The sequence below is a fragment of the Cryptococcus neoformans genome, chromosome 6 (assembly GCF_000149245.1).
Source record: "Cryptococcus neoformans var. grubii H99 chromosome 6, complete sequence".
NCBI classification, from domain to species: Eukaryota; Fungi; Basidiomycota; class Tremellomycetes; order Tremellales; family Cryptococcaceae; genus Cryptococcus; species Cryptococcus neoformans.
The window spans coordinates 575,001-597,517 of NC_026750.1; the positions used below are offsets into that span (position 1 = coordinate 575,001).

The window sequence follows — 22,517 nt, forward strand, 5'->3', positions numbered from 1 at the left end:
GCAATGTCATCGGGCAACTTAGCATACTGCACATGTCTGTTAGCTCATTTTCCAAGCGCTTATGAAACAATGAGTCACGTACGAAAAGCTTGGGTAGAGCTGTCTCCTCATCCTGCAACGAATATTGTGGTAAACATCATTGAAAGGGTAAAAAAAAAAAAAAGATGAAGAGCAACGAACCCTTTGTATAAGAATCTGAAAGGTGGGTGTGTACCCATGCGGTCAGCACCAAAATGTCAAATGGTTGCGAAAGACCTTTGCTGACTAACCTTCCCAATTCGCACTGCAATACTGTGCATTAGTATGATGTAATGCACCATTGTAAACATAGTGCGGAAACCATTAAACACTCACCGGAACGACAGCAATCACGAAGACCCGCTTCCATTGCCTAACATAAACTATTTTAGCCCTCTAACAGTGATCATTGGGGGAGATATCATGGACGCTTACCTCTCCAGCTATAACAGGTCGATATCAGCACTTAAACTCAGTGATTGGCTCGGCACATGTGCATGAGATCAGATCTCCAGGCTACCGCCGCATTGGTTTTGAAACTTACCTCGCATGATCGACACTCCGCAAATCCTCCCTTGGAAAGCCACACCTTCAAATTCACGGCCAACAGGAGTGACAACTTTTTTAGGGAGCACGGGAAGGTGGTTGAGACCTGCCAAACCAGATTAGTGCTTGAATTTCTATCGTCGCTCCCCGTCTTTGATATTGTAAAGCAACTCTCTGGAATGGACAAGCTTTTTGAAAGATGTCATTCGAAAACTCACCTTCCTCTACAAGCAATCTGATAATCCTATCTGAAGTACTATCCCAGGAAGGGTAAGTAAATCCCAACTAATAATTGCTATTGAAGATACACGCGTCACTCACAAGACAAAGTCACCCCTATGATACCATTATTATGATTTCCAAATCGAAAAGAGTATGATAGTACGGAGCGGAGCTTACCTTTGGGTAGTCTCATCGCGAATAATAGTGAGGAGCGACTGAAGTTGAGAGGTGGGGGGGAGGACAAAGGCGTTACCGGGGAGCTCGGCCTTGTGGATATTGCTTCCAGATGCAGGGAGACAAGTCGTGATGTTGGACATATTGCAAACAGCAAAACTGGAGAAGGGCAGCGAGGCTAGCGGAAAGCGAGGATAGAGGCGGATGAAGGGGGGAGAAGCTTCGGTTGGATAAGCTGCTCTGACAGAATCCGAAAATCCTTTTGGAGAATCCTCCGGCCTCGTTCATGGCTGTGTGCCTTGGCTTCTCCATTAATAATAAAACTTGTCCTTTCAATCAGCAATCCAGTCACGTGATCAATCCACCTGTGATCCGATTATATCGGTCAATTATTGCGCCTTCGGCCATATCCGACTAGTTTTTGGCAAATGTTACCCAGACCACCGAAAGCACCTAGTACTCTAATCGTCGGCCATTCATTAGCCTATTATTCCCATATATCACCCTCTATAATCAATACGACTCTCGAAAAGAGTGCAAGGAGATTTAGTATCAGACTTTTCCCCGTACGATATCTGGGGTTATCAAACTTCTACTTGTAGAATAAAACTCGGGGTGACTTCTTGTTCGCCGACTTTATTGTCGAGTTAGGTGGAAAGCAATACCGACTTCACTGGCAAAAGACTACCAGCAACCTTCACAAGTAAAGCTGTACTATTCCTCATGACAATCATTGCCGGATCATCGCAATCATCTTCTCTTAGATATCTTGAAACACCGATGGTTGCCAACAAAGAGACATCATCAGAAGATATTGCGCCTAGCGAAGTACGATTGGAAGAGGACAAATATGGACGAAGAGATAGCGACACAACTATAGTGTCCAGGGAGAATGTAGGAAAATTGAGCAACAGTCGGAAGCATGGTAAAGGATTGACAGAGGGTGATAATGGTTAGTACCCACCGTATCATCTAAGTTCAAAGTACAGTGAACTGATATACGCTCGTAAAAGAGGTTCCGGACTTGCCAAAAAATAACTTGGCTTTGGTGATGCCTGCGTGAGTATTTAAATTTGCCACAAGGCGTAGGCTGACCCTGTATACGATTAGTCTTGGCTTAGTAATTTTCCTGGCAGCCTTGGATCAAACGGTAAGCTTCTCAGTCGATCCACCGCACTGTCACTAATGAGTCCTTCCAAATAGATTGTTGCAACGGCGCTTCCTACCATCGCGGAGGATCTCAACACATCACCCTCTGAGTACTCGTGGGTGGGCACGGTATGTAACCGCCAGACTGAATGACGCAATTGCTGAAACAATCTTTGGTAGGCCTACATGCTTTCCTCGACGGTCCAGACTCCTTTCAATGGTCGTGTCTCAGACATCATTGGTAGGAAGCCAATGCTGTACGCCGCTATTGTGATCTTTACCGTCTTTTCTGCACTATGCGGTGCCGCTAAAAGCTCGAGCTGGTTGATTATCGCCAGAGCATTTCAAGGCCTCGGCGGTGGATCTATCATTGGACTAACGTAGGCCACGGAATTCCATCTATCTCCAATAGTGTTCGCTAACAATCATCACATCCCAGCTCCATTGTCGTCTGTAAGCTTGGCTCTTGACCTACATCGATACACAAAATTGCTGACGTCTGCTCAGCGGATATTGTCCCCCTTGAAAAGCGGGGAGCATATCAAGGGATTTTGGGATCTTCATGGGGCATAGCTGCGGTAATATTAACGTCAGGTTTCCACTATAACTGTCTCTAATCAAAGTGCTTGCAGGTACTGGGTCCTCTGCTTGGTGGAGTTCTCACCGAAAAAGCATCTTGGTGAGTTTTTAGACAGTGAAATAAACAAGAGTTCTCGATTAAGATAATGCAATTGCAGGAGATGGTGTTTTTGTAAGAGCGTTGCTATATGTCTAACGATCAAACATTATTAATATCTCAATAAAGACATCAACCTTCCCACGTCTGGACTTGCACTCGTGCTTCTCATGTTTACTCTCAAACTCAATCCTAGCCGCAAGCTTACATTCAAACAACTCTCAGCCACTTTCGACTTTGTGGGACTGTGAGTAATGTCAGTTATAGTACCACTACTAGCTTATTAAGCGGTTACAGAGCTCTTTTACTTATTTCATGCGCTCTTCTTATTATTGGCTTTTCTCGAGCAGCTGATTACGGCTTTGATACCCCGGCTTCATACGGCATTATAATCGCAGGCGCTGTTGTTTTTGTCGCCGCTGTTATCAACTTTTTAATCACTAAACGTAACGCTATCATACCCTCAAGAATGTTCAAGAACAGGACAACGCTATTTTTCCTCCTTGGATCGACCCTGCATGCCATCGCTTTCCTGCCTTCTAATTATTTACTTCCGCAAATGTTACAAGGAGTGAGATTTACATATTCGAATCGTTACAGTGGATTGACAATCATTACAGCTTCGAGGTGATACACCTCTTGAGTCAGGAGTTCACCTGTTGCCCTATGCCCTTCTTGTCGCTTGGATGACTGTGGTCGGTAGGTCGATTTGATTACACCTTTAAGCTAATTTGCGCTAACTTGGCCCATCTCAGCTGGCCAAATCAACTCTCGTCTCCGTATCATTCGTCCTGTTGTCTGGACAGGCTATGCTTTGGCTGCAATTGGATTTGGACTGTTTTATAAATACTACACGGCTGATGTTTCCTACGCAACACAGGAGGGCTTGTTAGTCATTGCCTCCACTGGCATTGGATTGAGCCTTCAATCTCCTATGCTGATTTTGCAAGCGGCTATGCCGCTCAAGGAGATGGCTGCTACTACGAGTGCTTTCTCCTTGACGAGGAGTATGGGGGGAAGTATTGGTGTGTCCATTGTCTTTTTCTCAGGGTTGCTTCGAAATTGAGCGTCGTAGATACATCAGTACTGAACATTACTTGATAGGCTTGGCTGTTTTCACCGCAGTCTTGAATACCAACCTCCGTACTCGCTTCGCAAAAGTTCCAGGATATGGGACTGAATTCACTGTGCCCAGGTCCGCCTCTGACTATGTTGCTCTGCAGAATTTGCCAGATGGAACAATGAAAGATCAAGTTATGATTGCGTTTGCGGATTCTTTTAGGCAATGCTGGATCATCGGTTGTGCTTTCTTCTTGGGATCTCTCGTCGTGAGTTCTGCCGTCATTGCCTGCTTCTCTGAATGGCCGACTGAATATTATGCTCCTTCTAGTTAACCCTTTGGACCAAATCATACAGCACAAGGCGCTCTAAGCTCCAAGCAGCGCTTGTTGAAGGAGAGGTACAAGAACAAACAGACCTAGAAGCTCAGGCTGAGCTTCCCATGAATGGGGATAGTACTACTGAACTCCCATTGACCGATGCTACGCAGTCGGCGAGTTCTCTGGGGAAGGAACGAAGCAAGGCGATCGCAGGATTCCAAAAGATTTAAGTTGAAAGGGTTTATCGATTGTTATGCATTTACTCATCCGGTATTTTATGAAGAGCGCCGATGTTAGTTGGGCACTATGCTAAAGCTTTTCTCAACACATTTAGGCAATTAATTGAAAAGGAGTACTTCGTCACCTCTTATACATGATTTACTTCGAGCTGCTTAGATTATGAATTACAATCGCCATCAAAGATCAATAACTAACTCTCCATAATTCACAGCGTTTCCCACGCGTCTTCTTTAACTGCTGTAGACAGGAGTCTCGCCTTTCCTCCCTTCAGATAAGAGCACAACTGCGTACTTGCCGGAGATTTTCCATCCGGGTTCCTCCTCGTCAAGTTTCTCTCCAAGGCCAGTTGGAATACCAACCACGACATCAGACTTGATCGTTCGAAGTGAGCAGATAGGAGGACACCCAGCCTCTGAGGCCAAAGGGCCAATAGCTATAGAGAATGGAGTATCCAAAGGAGCATGGCAGTCGTATGTAAGCTTGCGATGATTGAGATCACCCTTGAAGATGACAAGGTCTGACTCAGAAAGATACTGGAAGAGATCAGGTGCCTCAGCGTGGAGGTCCCACTAATAGCATCTCATGTCAATAATCATCCGGAAGACAAACAGAAAAGAATTGAGACCCACGAAAGTATAACCCGTACACCAGAATGGGTGAGCTATGAGTCATTAGCTACTTGTTCTGGCTTAGTTTCCTAGCGGCACTCACCCTCGTACTTCCACTTGCCCTCTTTCTCGTACTGCTTCCACCTGTGACCAAGGGTTCTCAACGAGTCCATTTCGACCTCAGTAGCTTCTTCGAACAGATGACCGTAAACGCAAGAGTTAAGGATCCTAAACTGCTGTCAATCACGAATGTCTACATCATAGCCATGGCCACTTACCAGTCCCAATCCTTTTTAGTAACGTCACTGACGAACCAGGGAATCTTTTTGCCGTGGAAGATTACCTGACTGCAAATGCCACTCTGAATGAGCCAGTCGGCGTAGACCATGTCGCAATACAGCTCGAAGCCAGCATTGTCTAACACAAAGTCGATACGGCCACCCTTTAAAGTAGCAACGTAATTGGCGAGCTTATGGAGATCATTACCCAGGATATTCTTTTCAGTGGCCGCAAGATGATCACCGCCAGTTGACTGAAGTTTTTTAATATCTTCTTCAGTCATGTCGATAAGGAGAGACAAGTCGGTGGAATTGCCCCACAAACAAACTAATCGTTTGCGTTCAGCTGAAAAGAGCTACAATTTGCCATACGACACTTCTCACCTTGCGTCAACTCGAGGAATAGCAACTTCTTTTTCTCCAATTGCTCTTCTTCTGACAAGTTGGCATCAATGGCCTGAGACTCGGAGAATCGTTGGGAAAGCTCAAAGACAGCTTGGTTGGAGCGAGAGAAGGTGTCGCATTTCTGACGGAAAAAGACGTCTGACAACAAGGTCAGTCTTATTTCGGACAAATACAATTCATGGATCAACTTACCGTACTCGACAAAGTACTTGCTCAATGAGAAGCACTCCCTCAGTCTTCGGTACTTGTAGGCTTCAGCAAATAACCAAGGGGCATTCATGAAATCTTTGCCTCTGAAAAATTTGGCGATTTCCTTAGCAAAATAGTCGAGTTAGCTACGGCAGGACCTATTTGAAGAATAAGAAGTCCTACCTTGTTCCATAAAGCAATATCACCCGCGCCGTCGTCAATAATTGGACGAAGCTTGCTGTTTCCTTGGAGATCACCCATCAGATGCTCCATCCTTCCTATGCAGTTTACAAGGTCCACAATGCGGTCCTCGTCGTATTCCTGATTGACAGTCTTCCAAACATCGTCGATGGCCTTCCCAAGGATAGTAGGGAGTCGCACACCCATGGTAGCCTAATGATACAACGAATCAGCCATGATTTATAGCCTACTAAAGATGGTTCCGTACGTGAGCAAAAGAGTACTCATGGTAGCCTCGGTCTAAGGGTATTCGTTAGAGCTGAGTAATGCAGACTAATGAGCTGGAACTAAAGGACGCACAAGCAGGCCAAGGGGGCTGGTCTGCAAATATGGATCAGCATACATGCATGTATGGCTACAGCATTATAACTCACTTGGATTAACCCTGGATGGTGTTCGTGGGTATTGCTGTTAAGAATCAATTGATGTGTCAGCAGTCTGGCGATTACAAAGAGTGGGAAACTCGGACCACTCACATTGGCGTTCTGTCGAAGCTCGTTCGCCTTTGGCTTTGGGGGAAGATTACCCAAATTCAGCTGAAAAATCCATGATGGTCAGCGGATTGGCCATGAGAACTGTTCTCCGTCCTCAGATCGGTACGCAGCACATACCACGGTCTTTTGAGGCGCCTTCGCGCTGGGGTGATCCTTGTTGGTTCCACTTTCGTTGCTCATATTGTACTGTATGGATAAATTCAGTGTAATTGCAGGTGATATCAAAATTCAAGATGTGACGATGAAAAAGAATAAAAACGAAACAAGGGCGGAATTTGAATATTCGTGGGTTATATCACGTTCAGCAGCCATTGGAGGAGCAGATTGTAGATTGTAATAAGAAGTCATAGACGGCCATTGGCAAAGTCCGGACCCCCGCATAATAACATCATTGACGGAATGCCGATCGAACGAAGGAGGAACAGGGGGGGAGGATAGAGGAGAACGTCAGCGGCTATACTTTCCCAGTTTCCGATTCCCGTAACCAAAAGCGCAGTGTCCCAAATCGCCGGTGAAGAAAGGCGGATGAAATGAGAACGTCAGACGTCAGGGCCAAGGGACGGGCCAAGGGACGGGCCAAATACGTCATATCGCATCCCACACTCCGGCGTCCCGAGAAATGATATCGGTCCACTTGCGAACGGAACACAACACGGATAAAAGGTAGCAGCTCTCTATAAGAAGAGTTCCTGGCCTTCGAGGTTATCTTTAACTCAAAAATTAAGCAAAGGAAAGGCAAACAAGTCAAAAGCCGACTTGTGTTTAGCATGCCGCCGGCTTTCTCACGGCATATTATATGGCTATCATAAGGCTACTACATGGGACGTAGCCAACAGCAGCCACAGCCACACGTGAGGAGCAGGCGAACCAGATGTAAGGAGGCGATTCGCCCATTACCAATAAAGAGAAAAAAGGGAACGTCATAGAAGACGGAAAGAATGGAACCCCACATTTTCAGGCTTGCGAAAAAAAAAGAACGTGTAGTATTTATTTGTACAGCAACCTCTTGCTGCACTTACTATACAATAAGCAGATCACTCTCTCTACCATAAAGTCCGGAGATGATACGCATGCCAATGATACAGACCGTACCGAAGAAGATAGGCAGGGGAGTTAGATGACTCAATGGCTTCAACGCCTTTGGCACTAAAGGCTAGAGTAGCAACGCCAAATAAGTCAAGAGTAGTTGGGAGTATCGAGCATAGGAGGTCGTAAATCATCCGGATTTTCCGATAAATGTACGCCGAAAGCTGACAACACCAGAATGTCGTAGCGTGCGACTGAACAAAGACTCACCTTATCTTTGAGATAAGCTGTACGTCTGAATATGATGCCTGGCAAGTGTTTGTAGGATAGTATGATACGGCAAAATCTTTCTCAGTTGGAGATTGTGTGTAATCTTCGAGGGTAGGGGGCTTAACAGGTTCTTTATATATAGACAACAACACCCATAGAAAGGTTATTATTCAGTGATCACGGGCTTTCTGATTCACATCAACTACCGTCGGGATTACTTGGCCCATCCTTCTGGTTGGGCGAATCTTTGTCATGCTGATCCAGGAGATCAGTCTCAATGGTAGGTGGGAACAAAGACAAGCCATTCATTAGCCATCAGAGTGACCAGCTGAACACATGTATGTTCCTTTGTTCTCCCTTCCGCGTATCGAATTCTCCGTCCATGTCGGACGAAGCCACCAGTGCTGAAAGTCGGTGCAAGACATAATCATGCATGTGTGCGGATGGATTTAGTAGACATCTTGACAACAACTGGCGTACGATCATCAGGCTCAGATAGTGCTGCTGTAAAAGAGTAGCAGCGGGTCTTGTCAAGTGCCAAGTCTCACTCAGCAATCAACGAATGTGAAAACGACGCACTCCGATCTCCCACCTGCTGATGGGTGCTGTTAGGCATTGATAAAATGTGCCTGTGTGAGTGTGGTGTGCCCTTGTGTGTTATCTACAACATCATGCACAGTATGATTTCATCACAATGATGCCAGATGCCCAGCGAAGTATATTACTGTCGCTGTTTGACTTTATTATGTGCTGTGCATTAATTTCATGTGAGGTCCGAGTTTCGAATATTTACTAGACTATTAATGTTCTTTTCTTATTCATTCTCCTTCTCTACAGAATTATTAATATATCGTTGGAACCTAAAGATACTACAATTACCATTACCCAGGTGCTCGAACTTATCCACATACAGCTACATTTCGATTTTTGAATCTCTCGCTCCGTATCATCGGAGGACCCAAGGAATGTTCGCATCCTCCAGATCACTTCCAACCTTCCTTATCTTCTCCTTCCCATCCTGAAAATTCTCCATCAAATCGCCACTTAACGACCTCAACAGCAGAACCTGACAGTTCCCTCCTCGGATGACTGGCGGAATTGTCGTCCTTTCACATTCCGCCCCCCTATCGTCCAGCAACTTCAACAAGGCACGGCATTATCGCTCCTACAATGTACACACTTAAATCGCAGCATGGAAACTACGTACGGCGATTCGCATCGGGTCAGTTTCTTCCGCTGGTTTTTATTGATCTTCCTTTCATCATCCTTACCTTCCTTGGAAGTCCTCCGTTTACTGCTGTTTCCCTACTTTCAGCCTCTGTCTTCGCAGACTAATGCGTCAAGTGACTCATGAGAAAAATGGGGACCTTTGTTGTCCCATTCTATGATCGTCGGAGGCGAAGACCACTACTAAACTTCTTTGGCTTTAACAGCTCCCATTGAGGAGGGCTATTATGGATTGGCTCCACAGCTCTTTATGTTGATTATTTACAAATCCAAAAACTTCGGGTTGATCCGTTTCTTGCCTTTACCCTTATATAATACTACTGATCTTTCCCGAGCCTCAAAGCATTTACCAACCTCAATCCACATCATAGTATCAAATTCCAGTGAGCAGAGCCTATGTCTCCCCTCTTGTTCCTTGACACAGTCCCCTAACGCCATCATCGTGTGTCAAGCATAGCGTAAAACATTAGCCCGTCAGACTTGTTTTGAAGTTACCTGCCTGCATTTGGAATCATACTGCACTTTCATTTCCTAAAAACGGAAACGAGTTCAAATCAATTTGAACCAAAACGCCGATTACTCAAGGTTCTGGTAACCACGTCACCGGACCCCAGTAATACAACGATATGTCAAATAACTATCCGGCCCCGCCGCGATATGCAAAGCCTGCCAAAATGCCTGGGGCGTTCAGAGGTGTCATAACAGGAGCTGGGCACTCTAGTATATACCTCACTCCTGTTCAAGAGGAGAGGATTCTTAACTGGAGAGAGGCTTCGACATCGTCGCAACCTTCGCGGCCAAACGGCAAATCTTCGCCAGCTTCGGTCCGCTTGTCATCTAATTGCAGCAGCTGCACCTGCACCTGTATCGATTGTCAAGGGGGTCCAAGCCGCACAACCTCATGTTGCTGCTCTGTTCATTCGCCAAAATCAAAAACCAGCCACCAGTCGAAGAAAAGCAAGGGCCCCAATTCTCATGTGAAAAGCTACTACTCGAGAAACACAGCCCCCGAATCCTCCAACATGACGCCCACGTTACCAACCATGATGACCGTTAGGCCCAAGGCAATACCGATAGGGAGGCAGCCTCCTCAAATTAAGGCTAACAAGACCTGGGCTGCCTCTCGTCCATCGTACGAGCAAATTTCCCCACTTAGGACAGGATCACCACAATGGACAGCCCCTGATGCTTCACCAATGGATATCACCCCTCTAAATACAGAAATCCCAATGCTCCGGATTGCAGGCTCAAGAGACCCTATATCACAAAGCTAGTAAGTGCGAGGATGCTTGGTTATTGTAAAATGAAGCTGGCATCTGACTGGGCCCAGTTGGAGACGAATGTTTCCTCCTGCAATGCCTACTACGATGCCTGCTTTTGGGGTGCTTGTAAGTGAACCATCTTTTAACAAATGCACATGACGTATAATGGGATGGTAGCCACCTCAAGTATTTGGCATGCCCCCCAGAAAACCCTAACAAATTCAGACCTAGGTATGTCACGATTCAAAATTTGAAGCCGTTGATCGCTATGTATTCAATTGGGATTGGTGTCTAAAATAACCACCCGAAGAGAGGATGTGGAAACATTTTGGATCCTACGAGCTCGGATGTTGAAGCTAAGGGAAAAAAATGGATAGTGGTGTCAGATTTGCGCATTTGGGACTGTGATCATACTTATGAGAGCCGCAGACTGTGTGAAATGGAGGGAAATCTATGTCAAACGAAACCAATCATAAAACGGCGAATGTCTTCGGTAATGTTATCATGAGTGAATGAAAAAGGAAGGATTGGATTTGCGGTCGTACATATAAACTATTACTAGGCGCTAATCCGGTTTTCACATCTATAAGTTCATAAACGTGATGTAATGTACTTAGTGGTTAATGATTAAGGTAGCTCGTACAAGGCACTTGAATTTTCATGGCTGCTAGTGACTCATATATTCATTTGAAACTAACATATTCGAAGATGACCCATCGCACCGTCATGGCTCTCATGCGTCTTTGAACATTCGATGTTAGTTCCCTCGTGTCTCCGCACCCCCTTGGTGGATGATGCCATAATATACCTCCCTTTCCTCCTCCTCATTGGTATGCGCCTCTTCATCTTCAGCCTCACTTGAACTCCCCTCAAGTCCCCCTTCAGTATCGTCGTCGATGAAGGCCTCAGAGATGGCATTTTTGCCCATTTTTGAGGCGAGGTGTTCCCCATGGGAGGAAAGATATCTTGCTCTGCGCCAGGCAACATTATTTCTTTTCCTCCTAACTTCTCTGATTCGGCGATGAAGATTGATGTATTCTAGCATATAAAATGTCAGTAATTTAAGAGCAGTAGCACGCCGAAGAGCTTACCTTGTTCAGTCTCACTGCGCATCTCAGCATCTCCGTTCCAAGATCCATTCTTATCATCTGGCGCATATTCAACATCATTCGAGTCCAAGGCCTCCCAGAGGCTGTCTTCGTATAAACGATCGTGTTCCATGTCAACCTTGTGAAGTACGTCATGTAACATCGCATCTTCTTTATCCTCCGCATCGCTTTCTTGCTCGGAATCTGAGATCAGGGGGGTGGCGTCAAGAGAATGGGGATCGAGGATCGTTGGATGATGGTTGAAGAAGGAGGTAAGTGCTCTCCAGGAGACGTCATCTGGGGGGAAAAGTTCACGGGATAGGTTACTCCAGCAAGTGCTCTCGGAACCATATTCAACAATCGATATCCCCTTATCTCGGCCTTCTGGTGATCTTCGCTGCTCATGGTCCTCAGCAGCTTCTGCAGGGCTGCTGTGGACGACTGTTTTGCTAACTGTCTTATTTTGGAATGGAAGGGCATCTGCACACCGTAAAGTCCAGGCTTGCTGAACGTGAAGAGAGGTAACAGCAAAATCGTCGTCATTCTTCACACCCTTTGAAGGTTCTTGAGCGGCCGACTGTTCCGCAATGACGATTGAGTTTAAGATAAGAGGTTTGAGAAATTTGAGAAGGTCAATATAGAGTCCTTGAATAGTTGATAATGCGATACTGAGATTAGTTTGTCCATCAAGTCTGTACATTGCGTCGTCAGCTTGTTACCTGACTCAATGAAGCTAGACTAGTATCAGACTCACTGAAGGAAACGCGACATAGATTCGTACACGAAAATATCCAGACCACGATTCTTCAGACAGTCCATGACTTCAGGACGTTTCGATCGCTGTCGATCACTAATACCCGTCTCACGAAGACTTTCTGACATTTCGGTCGATAAATCCACCTGACTTTTTTTGGCAAATATCACATCGGCTCCGCCTGCAGCGTGTATCTCGGCCTTCGTCATCCCTTCCTCTAAGAGCCTCTTTGTCCTATATCTTTCCCGACACTGCTGTCGATTGAGTATTTGTGTGAGCAACATACGTTGTTCTGATGTGCGTCTCTTTTTCGGAATAGCTTGAATTACCGAGAGATTGCGGTGGTCGCGCGCTATCCTCTCCTCACGGCTGCCTCTGTCGGGGGCTCGAAAGCCGTTGGAAGGACCAGCTGAAGGGTTCTCATCATCGCTTGAGGGTTCTGCAATCGGTGGGGTGGCAGATTGGGCGACCTCTTGCTTATAATCATCAAGCCAAAAATTCCAAATGAGGTGATCAAGCTCGGGGAGTTTGTCGACTCCGATGAATTCAAGCCATTCTTCTGCCTCCCAACGCTTCTCCATTTCCTCCGTCCCGGACCAGCTTTCAATGATGCGTTTCCTCTCGCCGGGCTTAGTATCTCTGGGTATGTCGACTTCTTTGTTGAGTTCACTACGTGCTTTCCTTTTTCTCTTCTTCCTGAAGACCCTATCTTCTTCTTTCTCCTTTTGCTCTATGATGGCGATAGCTTCTGTGGCAAGCTTTTCCTCTTTCAATATCCATTCTTCAGAGACTTCTCGCGCTGCCGGTGCCACTACTTCTCTCCAGTATCCATTCCGTTCCAATCCTCTTTTCTTGACCACTCTTTCTTTTGATTCGTGAATTTTGCGAGAGGTTTCAAGAAGGTCAAGATACCACTGAACTTCGGCCACACACTTCCCAACATCGGATGCTATCAGATCTGGCCGAAGCCTTGAATGCCTTGAAAGGGCCGCGAAGAATAACTGTTTATCGTAAGAGGTCCAGATATTATTTGTAGGGGGAACAGGTGTTGTACGGAGTGGTTTGACTGTCGTGTTGCCAGATTGGCCGAGATAAGAGCGGCGGGACGCTTTAATGTGTGCGTCAAGATGATGCAAGTACCATTGCGAGCTGCCAGTATGGGTCATCTCTCCGTTATTTGGTTTCCGTGGAATCGAGGCCAAATTATATTTCAACTTCGTCTTGCAGGTCGAGGTGGATGTCCGTGATTTCTGCTCATTAACTCATATTATTATTGTTGTTCGTCTTGTTTGTTGACACGGCGAGAAAAATGCGCAAATTAACTGGTGACGTCACCATTGACTCGACCTCGGTATCAACGATGATCAACGACAACGAAGTTCGTTCGTTCGGCTCGTCATACTATACATAGCACGTAGCTTGGCTCCAGCAAAAATAGACATCTATCTGCCTCAGCGACCAATGGGATCCCACAGCAGAAACAGATCAAGGTCAAGGTCTCCCGATAGAGGGAAGGATAGAGACAGAGAGCGTCACGGACACCGTCATCGTAATCGTTCTTCCTCCCCTCGCCGTGACAGGCATCGAGAAGACCGCAATCGAAGCCATGGTACAGATCGAGATAGGGGCCACGATCATTTAAAAAATAAACGCGATAAAGTCCATGGGACTACCCCTTCCGATGAGGAAAGCTTGCTGGACTTGGATGAAATGGGAGTGAAGGAGATTTCGGAAGAAGATTACTTGTAAGTCAGGCGCCAGCTGTACTTCAGTTGAATGTCTTCGCAATCAGCTACGGTGCTGATTGCCCTAAAATAGCCTCAAATCCAATGAATTCAGGCTGTGGCTTAAGGAAGAAAGGGGAAAGGTGAGCTCTCAGCCTACGTTTATTTACACTCAGCCCGACCTGACACATCAATTGGTACGCGCAACTAGTACCTTGATGAGATGTCTTCTGAATATGCCCATAAATACTTTCGAAAATTCTCCAGAGTGAGTACAGTGATTTATTCTCTTCATCATGATTTTCTGTATGTCCTGTCTTATGCTATCACGAACAGAGGTGGAACGATGGTGCTTTGAACAGAAAGTACTATCATTCGCCTGAGCCGCTTCCCGCCACATCAAGCACGGCCTATAGGTGGTCTTTCGCTTCTGGAGGCGACATTTCCCTTCCCTCTGTTCGAGCAGACGTTGGCCGTATGACTAAGTCATCGGTGCCTGCAACGAAGCCAGGTCGTTCTGCCGATGTGATCGGCCCCTCTTATGGTCCAACCTTCCCACTGTCTACAATGTCGAGAAAGTTGGGGCCTACTCTTCCCTCTGCTTCGGATCGACAGTATGCGATGGAGACAGAACAAGAAGCACGCAAAGCGGAGAGAAAGGCTGCTTATAAAGAGGACTACCGTCGAGCAGATGAGATCGTACCCCGAAGCGGAGGTAAGGAGGGGAAAATGGAGGAGAAGAGGGCAACAAATGCGGAAAATCGAGTGTTTCGGGAGAAAGATGTCACAGCAGGTTTAGAGGTCGATGAAGGAACATTGATGGGGGATTCTGGGAGCTTTGCAGCCGCGTGAGTTTTCGCAATATGATCCATCCCAAAAAAATGTAATTGACAGTTGCTCAAGGCTGGGAAGAAGAGATGAAGCCGAAGCCAGGCGGCGCGAGAGGAAAGAAATAGCCAACTTGAGCACGAGGTCATCGGTCAATGAACGACTTCAAGAACGAAAACAGAAAGAGACAGCAACGATGGAAATGTACGTTGGTGCAGCGCGGCTGTAGTATAGCATTATACAGATGAGACGGAGCTGACGCTTCCTAGGTTTAAAGCAATGGCCAAGGAGCGATTCGGGTGAGGTAAAACATGATCAAGTCTTCAACAAAGGCTTGTCGAAGAGTTTCATTTCTCTTTTGTACCAGAAGATACTAAAAGATCCAGTGTGCGTCCACCCACTGTCTCGCCGATGAATTAAATTATTTTTGCGCGAAGAACGGCGACTGTCGAAGAAAAATTCAGACTTGTGAACCAAAACCATAAGGTCAAAAACCGGATTACGGTGAATCATGAAAGCGATGCATCCCTGACCGCCATCTTACAAGCCCAAGTAAAAACTTTCAGTCCTAGTGACGTCTAGTCTACTCCTCGTCTTCCTCCTCGGCGTCGTCACCACCACCAGCGGCCGCCTTAGCCCTCTTCCTCTTAACACGACCGGGTCGGCCACCACCGTAAGGAGAGGTGAGAGCGTAGTCGATGTGCCTACAAATCCTTGTTAGTAAAGGGTTGAAATAAGAAAGGATGGGGACACATACTTCTGGGAGTCGAGTCGGACAACGAAAGAAGGAACGTTGACGATTTGCTTGCCAACTCGGATGTGCCTTTGCCTGATGAGAACACGAGCGTGGTGGACGGACTTGGCGAGACTGCGAAAAGTCAGATACGTCTATAGCATCCTTATATGCGGGCTGAAACCTACCCGAGCTTGAACACCTGGGTCTGCAAACGCCTCTCGAGGAAATCCTCAGTCTTGAGGGCCAAGACGTAATCGAGACGCATGCGAGTGTCGTCGAGCACACCAATTCGAACAAGACGACGGATCAAAGCGTTACCCTCGAAGAGTCGCTTGGGGTCCTTGTCGTCGAGCTTAAGGAGCTCTCGGGCAGCACGTCGAATCTACTGGTATGTCAGCAGATGTCGATGAAAACTTTGCCTGAGTGACCAACCTTGGAGAGGGTAAGCTGGATACGCCAGATCTCTCGCTTGTTACGAAGACCGTACTCGCCCGCAAGCTACAATTCAAGTTAGAGCCGTCACACCATACCACCACACCTAAGAACGGCAGGGAACACCATGTTCCATCTCCCCCAAAAACTTCCCAACTCCGTCCGATTCTTTCCACTGCTATTCCCCAATTCCCTGCCGTTCTTGCTTAATTCCAACCCACCTTGAGCTCGGCGTCGAGACGGGCAGCCTCGTAGGGCCTCTTGGGGACCTTGTAGGTCTTGGACTGCTTCCTGGGCGCGCTGTCGAAAACAATCAGTCCCTGCCCATCTATCCATAGCGCCGCTTGCCAAATGCACTCACCAGGTCATCTATAGAGAATGGGAGTGGCGTTGTTGGATGGGGAGAGAGATAATATGCTGTGATCAGTGTACGACTTAGCAGCTTGTAAGACTTTGACTCACTTTTCTTGGTGGATGAAGAGAGTGTCCAAATTGTGCAAAGTGGAATGTTGAATCCTCCAGCCAGCAGGCGCCCGCGCTGGAAGAGAAAAAGCCGATAAATAATTCCGTTTGGCCCCATGTGGCGGCGGACATCCATCGAAATTGTCGGGGACTGGTTAACGCCGACGCTGAAAAAAATTGGTTCCGCTCCGAGAGCGAGATGCGTCAAACGACCTTAGCGATTGACGTCCGTCTCCTGTTGCCTTCTCCTCGAACCTCAAAATCCAAAAGGTATGCTTTTTCTTGCTCTCCAATCTCTTCTCCCTCTGACCACCACTCAGTAATCCATCAAGATGCCTCACTCTTTCGGTATGCGAGCGCGAACGCGCCACATGTTCAGGAGGGGTTTCAAGGGTGCGTAGTGCTGGGTTGCGAGAACATGTGAAGCAGGGATGCTGACGGTTTTTCTGCGCTTTTTCACTATAACTCTATCCACTTCGGCCGGTCTACAATCGAACCCTGCCTTTATCTGTTGGATGGACGGACTTGCATTTGTTGGAATTGTGTCATTTGGGATGTTTTGGCTTTTTGGTGAATGATTGCGATCTGTAGAGCACGGTGCCCCCAACGTCTCCACCTTCCTCATCACCTACCGAGTTGGTGACATCGTTGACATCAAGGCCAACTCTTCTCAGCAGAAGGGTATGCCCCACAAGTGTGCGTTGATCCTGGTACTCTGCATATTTGGATCTTCTAATTTTTTTCTTTAATAGTCTACCACGGCAAGACCGGTATCGTTTACAACGTTACCCCCCGAGCTGTTGGTGTGATCATCTACAAGGTCGTCAACGGTCGATACATGGAGAAGCGTGTCAACATCCGAGTTGAGCACATCCGTCACTCCAAGTGCCGACAGGAGTTCCTTGACCGTGTCAAGTCCAACGCCGCCAAGAAGAAGGAGGCCAAGGAAAAGGGCGAGCAAGTTCTGCTCAAGCGACTCCCTGCTCAGCCCCGAGAGGCCAGGGTTGTTTCCATCCACAACAACGTCCCCCAGACCCTTACCGCCAGGCCTTGTGAGTCGAAGATCATCAAATTCTGGGGTGTCACTAACAAGTGCATCAGACGAGACTTTCATCTAAACCGTTTTTGGATTGGAAGAGGTATTTGGAGAGCTTGTACGATGGGATGGATTGCATACCAGAACGTTTTCAGTTTGCTGCTGTTTGGGATTGTTTCCATGATCACACTGCCAAGAGATCTTTCAACGCTTCAAATGACTAATACTGGAAGTGCATGGGGCATTATAAGGCAGTGTACAATTGACATGTCCAGATCAATACATAGCGTCCTTTACCGCATCCCATCCCTTGTCACATACAACGGCAAGCTTTTCCGCTAATCCTCTATACACTCGCTTTTTGGCTTCGGCCTCTAACAAATCCACCACTCCTTTGAACCTAGAAGCTTTACGCTTCAAGACATGAGACATTGCCGTGATGGCCAATCTTCGTTAATCAGTAAAAATTCTGACCGAATGGAATCTTATATCAAGTGGGAGAAGAAGATCAGTTGTTCCAATTACTTACAATATAAACTCCTCTTTTTTCAACGAAAAGTGCTCTTTCTTATCCAGGTTTTTGCAATCTTTGGTACGAACGTGGTGTAGAACCCTGGCGCGTCCGGCATAAAAGGTATACTCTGACGAGCATAACATAGAAGCTAAAGGTGACTAAAGGTAAGACTCAATCGACGAGACTTATGAGTTGAATCCTTACCAAATATCAGTCGATTCAAGTTGGCGCTACTGTCCATTCCTTTGAAGTAGTGAGGTACCTTCATTGTTGTCACAGCAAAATTGATGAAAACGTTCATCATAACAGTACCAAGTCCGTTGTGTGCGGTATCCAGCTATTGAGCGAATTAATGCCGTTTTTTTGGACCTGTTGACGATATGCCACTCACAAGAGCCACATGATTACGGTTTTCCAGCTGGCGGCTATACCAAGTCAAAAAAGATGAACCCTGTTTGCGTGTTGATCGACGTGCAAATGATTGTTTGATCGCTGTGCCGCATTGAGAATAAGCACAACAAATCACCACTCACAATAGTTTAGGAGCCTTGTATAGTCCGGCATAATGTCGAGTGTTCCGGTTCGTATCAGAAAACCACAATAAGGGAAATCTGCTTATGATCAATGGACAATCGTGTCGCCTGTAAAATCGACTCACCAACATCCCCTTGCTCGTTGGCACCGCATACAGGAGCTAGCTGCTTACCAGTTTCGTATTCAAACGATAGGAGAGTTTTGTCTACAGATATTCGCGCGCCATACTCAGGAAATCCACGAGACATCACATCTACAAAGCGTCGGGCTAAGTTATAGTTATCTGTGATGAAAAGGAAGTCGTCGATGTAGCGAAGAAGAAGCTAAGCGCAGGGTGAGATGTGTCGTAAGACAGGGGGCAGTTATACAAACGTACGCTGCCTTCGCGTCGAGTCCAAGAGAGATGCTCGTTTTCTAGGTACGAATAGAACATTGTGCAAAGCAAAGTGCTGACTTTAGAGCCTTGGGAAATGCCCGTCTTTTGTCGAAAGTATTGCTTGCCGACCTAAATACATGCAATTTTAGTAAACATATTATGCAGAAAAACACAATCAGATACCCACTTGCCACACATTGTCCTTGATATGGGTGCGCAAAAGATCAAGACATTCTTGAGTGGTTACTGAATGTCTCCTCACCTAAACGGAACTGGTCAGACCACAACAGCGACAGCAAGCCGAACTTTGAGGAGAGGTGTGCTTACCATGTCCACAATGGTAACATTCCGCATGGAAGCTGCAATCTCCTTAGCATGATCGGCGAACGTAAGCGAAACATCCTCTGCAACTGAAAATCAATTTTCAATATATTTGAGATTAATGGACTTGCATTACCTGTAGGTATTGCCCTCGATTTGAACAATCGTTTCGAAGTGCCTTGGTAAGCTATATGGCCCGGCGGCAAGAGAACGCTGTATAGTATAACGCGATACTCGGAGCTCTGTACCGTATAGGTCAGTATTGTTGGAATTGTCAGAAGTGTCAATTCAACATACCTGACGAAGCATGTCTTCCAACATTTCAAGCATCTTGTCCTGCTTGATGGAGTCGAAAGCGGCCTTGATATCCGTCTTAATAAAGTATAATTGGGGCCTACGGCAGCGAGCAAATGAATCAGCATCTAAAAATCAGCTCATCAAGCAAGTCTCGTACAGATTCCCATGGATCTTGGTCAAATCACACTTAAGCTTCTGGAGTGGAGGAAAGATCTCATTTGTACCGAAGAGAGCTCCTCCCAGTCTGCTTTTCTGCCGATCCTTTAGCGTCTCACCGTTAGTACCAACTTCATATGTAAATCAGACATGTTTTACCTTCTCGGACGTGAGCACCTTGTGTACATTGCCTAAAATTTGGTTCGCGCTCCAGGATTTTCGTTTCGAGTTCGTCATGTCCGGCATTTCCTGTAGTTGTGATAAGAGACTGTCAACAAAGCATATCAGGAAACTCACGATCTTCCGCCCGAGGTTGACAATGGGCCGAAATCCAGTGGGTTTGGGGATTAGACGCGCGGTTGATACGCCCAGAACACCTCGCCGTGCTGCTTCAATCTTGTTCTGAAAATGGCCTGAGTAAGCCGGGGTACATAGGAGCAAGAGACGAATCAATTTACCTTGTCAATCTCCTCCAACAGGCTGTCCTGGAGTTTTTGGTAATGTGGCCTAACGGCCTTGTTCCAGTCCTTCTGAGAGTAGTACACTGTCTCGTATTTGGTCGTCGCCGTTTCAGTGACATAGAATGAATTCTATTATCCGTTGTTGGCGAATATCGTATCAAACACTTTCTGTACTCACCTTGATAAGAGGTACAAGGAAGCATTCGAATATCCAGTGGATCAAGCTGAGAACCAACTCTTTTCTTTTCTTCATTTCCCCCCGAACCACTCTCTGTCCGGATCCGATATCTTCATGGAGCCATCGGAAGTCATTGATCCTCAGGTTCTGACTTAAGGAATGCAGAGATATAGTCTCGAACTGTTTAGCCGTGATGAATTTACGAACATCTGTATGTCAATCAGCTTCGTCCTCTTCGGGAATCGAGCTCATTAATCACTAGCAAGAAGAATATCCAGGTTGTGTTGACTTCCCATGATCTGTGTAGAAAATAAAGACCGAACGATAGTAGTGACAAACCAGCATACCTAGATTAGAATTTTAGTTACGTTGTAATTCTTTCCCAGAATGTGAACTGACCTGCCGATGCGTCTTAGGGATGAGGGGATTGTGAGTCTTCTCCTCATAAGTAGCGATGTTCAACCCTGCAGATCGTTCGCTTCTAACCACATCTCTTGGCGAAGTCTGGTTGTTAGACTGAGCTGGCGTTGCGGTCCCTCTGTAAGGTGGCGGCGTTTTTGAAGACTGAACACTAGCTGTAAGTTACCGACATAGAAAAGTGACTTATTGGAGGTAGCCTACCACTCTATCCATCCTCTTCGAAAAGGGTCAGCGAAATCACCAGCGCCACCAAAAGCTCCACATACCTTGAGACATTGCTTCATAATCCTCTCATACTCCAGTCGATTATGCCGTACTATGATCTCTCTCGCAATCCCGATCATTCCCGCAGCACGCTTTGGAAGTTTCTCTGTGATGAAGCTGGAGATATCTCTGTTGTTACCGACAAGCTGTGGGAATATATCGTCGAGAAGTGACAAACAGTCAACGTCGCTGGGCGCGTCGTGTGATTTCTTACCACACTTGAGAGAATTGAGGATATCTGATGTGGGTGAGCGGACTTCCTCAAGATTGTAACATATGCCTACTTACGAGAGGGCGGAAGACCATAAGATAATACGCCCTGCTTATTCCAGTAGGGGCGTCCGTAAAACATACGCTGCCGCATAATGTTAATGTTGCTGGGGCTGCAGTCAAAGTGAGCATTTCCAGATCGCACGATGGGATATATAGGCACTGACTTTCGATCATCCCTTTTTTCTTTAATCTTTACCTGATCCAAAATCTCAGGGTTCCCTTCTGCTTGGATTACAGTTATACTCTTTGGGCGTTTTCTTTTACCCTTCTTATTTTTCTCTGCTCCTCTTTTTCGCTTCCTATTGAGTTCTATTTTGGACTCGAAAATTCTGCGATGGTCGTCTTCGTATAATTCATATAATGGTATACCGCTCAGCTGCAGATAGCAATTGTTGCCGACAGGGCTAAAAAGGGAAGTACCAAGGAGGAGTTGGCTGAAGGATTTGTCTCCGATTCTAGGAATGGTCAGAAATCAGACTGATATAAGGAGAGCGGTCCATAGCTCACCTTGACCTCAGGACTTGCCATTCGGAAGATCTGAACGAGCCAGCCGGCCCCTGTATCGTTTGATTAGGGACAGATGGGCGAGACATATTGATTGGCAGATCTTGTATGTGCAACTACAGCCCGCATGAACTTCATAATGGCTTTCGAATTCACCTGATTTTCACATACCTTCGACGATGTGCGAAGAAGCAGCAAGTTTTGGACCTTCCCGGGTCCGGAACTCGCCTTTGCAACATGGCTCAAAGCTTTATCTATAGCCTCCTGCTGAGTGGGGAAGATGACACGTCTATCCTTGTCAAGTTCGACGCGATTGAGTTCGTCCTCATTCCTGAAAGCGCAGAGGGTAGTCCTGAGAAATGTGCTGAACGTTGTAGTATTAGAAGCGTGCGGTTGGCTTTCAAAACCTTCTAGGCGGGAAGATATGAACTTGGAGAGAGTATAGATGTAAGGATAATATGCCGACAACGTCTTGTGATGAAGCGTCGGGGGTGAAGTTCGTTGTTGGGTCGTGGCGGGTGCTCGGTCGCAGATGGGCGCCGTCATGATCCAAAGACGAAAGTCCAGCTACGCTCAGTTAAGTCGTCAGCTTCTGTCGTGTCTACTGTGGATTGATCACTGAGCATAAGTGTACTAAAACAGAACGAGAAAGACAGAAAAAACAGCCTGTTCTGACCAACCATCAAGGTCCAGCCAGCAGTGCCCTGCGCGTCGCCAAATACTGTATTTATCAAATGCACGCGACTACTTTTTTTC

At 46.4% G+C, this 22,517-nt stretch overlaps 9 protein-coding genes and 2 non-coding genes; 5 read left to right on the top strand and 6 right to left on the bottom strand.

The window, feature by feature from the left end:
* The window catches only part of CNAG_02337 (uracil phosphoribosyltransferase), a 1,817-nt gene extending 585 nt beyond the window's left edge, over nt 1-1,232 (bottom strand). The window contains exons 1-10 of the mRNA XM_012194696.1: nt 964-1,232; nt 886-900; nt 783-820; nt 563-670; nt 454-461; nt 355-391; nt 270-283; nt 181-195; nt 83-112; nt 1-26 (exon numbers count right to left, since the gene is read on the bottom strand). The exon at nt 1-26 is cut by the window's left edge and continues 35 nt beyond it. Of these exons, the coding sequence (XP_012050086.1) occupies nt 1-26; nt 83-112; nt 181-195; nt 270-283; nt 355-391; nt 454-461; nt 563-670; nt 783-820; nt 886-900; nt 964-1,103 (431 nt within the window). The 5' untranslated portion in view covers nt 1,104-1,232. The remainder of the gene's footprint in view (nt 27-82; nt 113-180; nt 196-269; nt 284-354; nt 392-453; nt 462-562; nt 671-782; nt 821-885; nt 901-963) is intronic.
* On the top strand, nt 333-4,579 carry CNAG_02336 (hypothetical protein). XM_012194364.1 has 16 exons: nt 333-834; nt 895-1,912; nt 1,974-2,019; nt 2,071-2,110; nt 2,164-2,238; nt 2,290-2,489; nt 2,549-2,562; nt 2,617-2,687; nt 2,742-2,788; nt 2,847-2,860; nt 2,915-3,032; nt 3,083-3,356; nt 3,406-3,484; nt 3,541-3,810; nt 3,890-4,113; nt 4,176-4,579. Exons 2-16 carry the CDS (start codon nt 1,684-1,686, stop codon nt 4,392-4,394), a joined length of 1,920 nt encoding a protein of 639 aa, XP_012049754.1. The 5' UTR covers nt 333-834; nt 895-1,683; the 3' UTR covers nt 4,395-4,579.
* CNAG_02335 (hypothetical protein) lies at nt 4,399-7,037 on the bottom strand. XM_012194695.1 has 12 exons: nt 6,736-7,037; nt 6,601-6,660; nt 6,499-6,532; nt 6,425-6,445; nt 6,333-6,364; nt 6,068-6,277; nt 5,888-6,008; nt 5,675-5,833; nt 5,291-5,618; nt 5,116-5,240; nt 5,034-5,065; nt 4,399-4,973 (listed from the first exon to the last, which is right to left on the bottom strand). Exons 1-12 carry the CDS (start codon nt 6,796-6,798, stop codon nt 4,635-4,637), a joined length of 1,524 nt encoding a protein of 507 aa, XP_012050085.1. The 5' UTR covers nt 6,799-7,037; the 3' UTR covers nt 4,399-4,634.
* A 249-nt stretch (nt 7,038-7,286) lies between these two features.
* Nucleotides 7,287-8,277, top strand: CNAG_12558. XR_001045831.1 has 2 exons: nt 7,287-7,829; nt 7,882-8,277. It is a non-coding gene; the product is annotated as a hypothetical RNA (non-coding RNA).
* A 447-nt stretch (nt 8,278-8,724) lies between these two features.
* CNAG_12559 lies at nt 8,725-9,384 on the bottom strand. The gene is made up of 2 exons (XR_001045832.1): nt 9,186-9,384; nt 8,725-9,113 (listed from the first exon to the last, which is right to left on the bottom strand). It is a non-coding gene; the product is annotated as a hypothetical RNA (non-coding RNA).
* Nucleotides 9,385-10,098: 714 nt separating this feature from the next.
* CNAG_02334 (hypothetical protein) lies at nt 10,099-10,619 on the top strand (the record flags this gene model as incomplete). The annotated part of the gene is made up of 3 exons (XM_012194694.1): nt 10,099-10,414; nt 10,472-10,529; nt 10,581-10,619. The coding sequence occupies exons 1-3, from the start codon at nt 10,164-10,166 to the stop codon at nt 10,617-10,619; spliced, it is 348 nt and encodes a 115-aa protein (XP_012050084.1). The 5' UTR covers nt 10,099-10,163.
* A 410-nt stretch (nt 10,620-11,029) lies between these two features.
* On the bottom strand, nt 11,030-13,494 carry CNAG_02333 (hypothetical protein). XM_012194693.1 has 3 exons: nt 12,246-13,494; nt 11,495-12,183; nt 11,030-11,441 (listed from the first exon to the last, which is right to left on the bottom strand). Exons 1-3 carry the CDS (start codon nt 13,409-13,411, stop codon nt 11,161-11,163), a joined length of 2,136 nt encoding a protein of 711 aa, XP_012050083.1. The 5' UTR covers nt 13,412-13,494; the 3' UTR covers nt 11,030-11,160.
* A 153-nt stretch (nt 13,495-13,647) lies between these two features.
* CNAG_02332 (hypothetical protein) lies at nt 13,648-15,497 on the top strand. XM_012194365.1 has 6 exons: nt 13,648-13,990; nt 14,064-14,112; nt 14,181-14,237; nt 14,306-14,817; nt 14,873-15,001; nt 15,067-15,497. The coding sequence occupies exons 1-6, from the start codon at nt 13,707-13,709 to the stop codon at nt 15,098-15,100; spliced, it is 1,065 nt and encodes a 354-aa protein (XP_012049755.1). The 5' UTR covers nt 13,648-13,706; the 3' UTR covers nt 15,101-15,497.
* On the bottom strand, nt 15,288-16,524 carry CNAG_02331 (small subunit ribosomal protein S9). XM_012194692.1 has 7 exons: nt 16,428-16,524; nt 16,327-16,334; nt 16,187-16,265; nt 15,966-16,031; nt 15,719-15,915; nt 15,555-15,665; nt 15,288-15,501 (listed from the first exon to the last, which is right to left on the bottom strand). Exons 2-7 carry the CDS (start codon nt 16,332-16,334, stop codon nt 15,381-15,383), a joined length of 582 nt encoding a protein of 193 aa, XP_012050082.1. The 5' UTR covers nt 16,428-16,524; the 3' UTR covers nt 15,288-15,380.
* On the top strand, nt 15,524-17,965 carry CNAG_02330 (large subunit ribosomal protein L21e). XM_012194691.1 has 5 exons: nt 15,524-16,697; nt 16,748-16,820; nt 17,019-17,123; nt 17,180-17,479; nt 17,529-17,965. The coding sequence occupies exons 2-5, from the start codon at nt 16,760-16,762 to the stop codon at nt 17,543-17,545; spliced, it is 483 nt and encodes a 160-aa protein (XP_012050081.1). The 5' UTR covers nt 15,524-16,697; nt 16,748-16,759; the 3' UTR covers nt 17,546-17,965.
* CNAG_07988 (telomerase reverse transcriptase) lies at nt 17,674-22,472 on the bottom strand. XM_012194874.1 has 24 exons: nt 21,933-22,472; nt 21,765-21,877; nt 21,422-21,712; nt 21,273-21,367; nt 20,987-21,222; nt 20,922-20,936; nt 20,700-20,864; nt 20,560-20,647; nt 20,301-20,509; nt 20,120-20,251; nt 19,959-20,063; nt 19,821-19,910; nt 19,663-19,766; nt 19,506-19,602; nt 19,345-19,450; nt 19,215-19,291; nt 19,075-19,149; nt 18,888-19,016; nt 18,636-18,834; nt 18,511-18,588; nt 18,369-18,469; nt 18,182-18,314; nt 17,993-18,125; nt 17,674-17,911 (listed from the first exon to the last, which is right to left on the bottom strand). The coding sequence occupies exons 1-24, from the start codon at nt 22,305-22,307 to the stop codon at nt 17,740-17,742; spliced, it is 3,318 nt and encodes a 1,105-aa protein (XP_012050264.1). The 5' UTR covers nt 22,308-22,472; the 3' UTR covers nt 17,674-17,739.
* Between the last annotated feature and the right edge of the window lie 45 nt (nt 22,473-22,517).

Excerpts from the sequence above, each read along its gene's own strand:
- CNAG_02336 (XM_012194364.1), top strand. The coding sequence starts at position 1,684 with ATGACAATCATTGCCGGATCATCGCAATCATCTTCTCTTAGATATCTT. Across the intron at positions 3,033-3,082 it reads ACTTTCGACTTTGTGGGACT|AGCTCTTTTACTTATTTCAT; the intron begins GTGAGTAATGTC and ends AAGCGGTTACAG. Across the intron at positions 4,114-4,175 it reads TCTTCTTGGGATCTCTCGTC|TTAACCCTTTGGACCAAATC; the intron begins GTGAGTTCTGCC and ends TGCTCCTTCTAG.
- CNAG_02335 (XM_012194695.1), bottom strand. The coding sequence starts at position 6,798 with ATGAGCAACGAAAGTGGAACCAACAAGGATCACCCCAGCGCGAAGGCG. Across the intron at positions 5,619-5,674 it reads ATTCCTCGAGTTGACGCAAG|TTTGTTTGTGGGGCAATTCC; the intron begins GTGAGAAGTGTC and ends GCAAACGATTAG. Across the intron at positions 5,066-5,115 it reads GGGCAAGTGGAAGTACGAGG|CTCACCCATTCTGGTGTACG; the intron begins GTGAGTGCCGCT and ends AATGACTCATAG.
- CNAG_02333 (XM_012194693.1), bottom strand. The coding sequence starts at position 13,411 with ATGACCCATACTGGCAGCTCGCAATGGTACTTGCATCATCTTGACGCA. Across the intron at positions 12,184-12,245 it reads TCTATGTCGCGTTTCCTTCA|ACTTGATGGACAAACTAATC; the intron begins GTGAGTCTGATA and ends CGCAATGTACAG. Across the intron at positions 11,442-11,494 it reads GCGCAGTGAGACTGAACAAG|AATACATCAATCTTCATCGC; the intron begins GTAAGCTCTTCG and ends TTTATATGCTAG.
- CNAG_02332 (XM_012194365.1), top strand. The coding sequence starts at position 13,707 with ATGGGATCCCACAGCAGAAACAGATCAAGGTCAAGGTCTCCCGATAGA. Across the intron at positions 13,991-14,063 it reads ATTTCGGAAGAAGATTACTT|CCTCAAATCCAATGAATTCA; the intron begins GTAAGTCAGGCG and ends GCCCTAAAATAG. Across the intron at positions 14,238-14,305 it reads ACTTTCGAAAATTCTCCAGA|AGGTGGAACGATGGTGCTTT; the intron begins GTGAGTACAGTG and ends TATCACGAACAG.
- CNAG_02331 (XM_012194692.1), bottom strand. Across the intron at positions 15,666-15,718 it reads ACCCAGGTGTTCAAGCTCGG|TCTCGCCAAGTCCGTCCACC; the intron begins GTAGGTTTCAGC and ends GACTTTTCGCAG. Across the intron at positions 15,502-15,554 it reads GTCCGACTCGACTCCCAGAA|GCACATCGACTACGCTCTCA; the intron begins GTATGTGTCCCC and ends AAGGATTTGTAG.
- CNAG_02330 (XM_012194691.1), top strand. The coding sequence starts at position 16,760 with ATGCCTCACTCTTTCGGTATGCGAGCGCGAACGCGCCACATGTTCAGG. Across the intron at positions 16,821-17,018 it reads GTTCAGGAGGGGTTTCAAGG|AGCACGGTGCCCCCAACGTC; the intron begins GTGCGTAGTGCT and ends TGCGATCTGTAG. Across the intron at positions 17,124-17,179 it reads GAAGGGTATGCCCCACAAGT|TCTACCACGGCAAGACCGGT; the intron begins GTGCGTTGATCC and ends TTTCTTTAATAG.
- CNAG_07988 (XM_012194874.1), bottom strand. The coding sequence starts at position 22,307 with ATGACGGCGCCCATCTGCGACCGAGCACCCGCCACGACCCAACAACGA. Across the intron at positions 21,878-21,932 it reads TTCTTCGCACATCGTCGAAG|TTGCACATACAAGATCTGCC; the intron begins GTATGTGAAAAT and ends TGCGGGCTGTAG. Across the intron at positions 18,470-18,510 it reads TACAAGGCTCCTAAACTATT|CGATCAAACAATCATTTGCA; the intron begins GTGAGTGGTGAT and ends AATGCGGCACAG.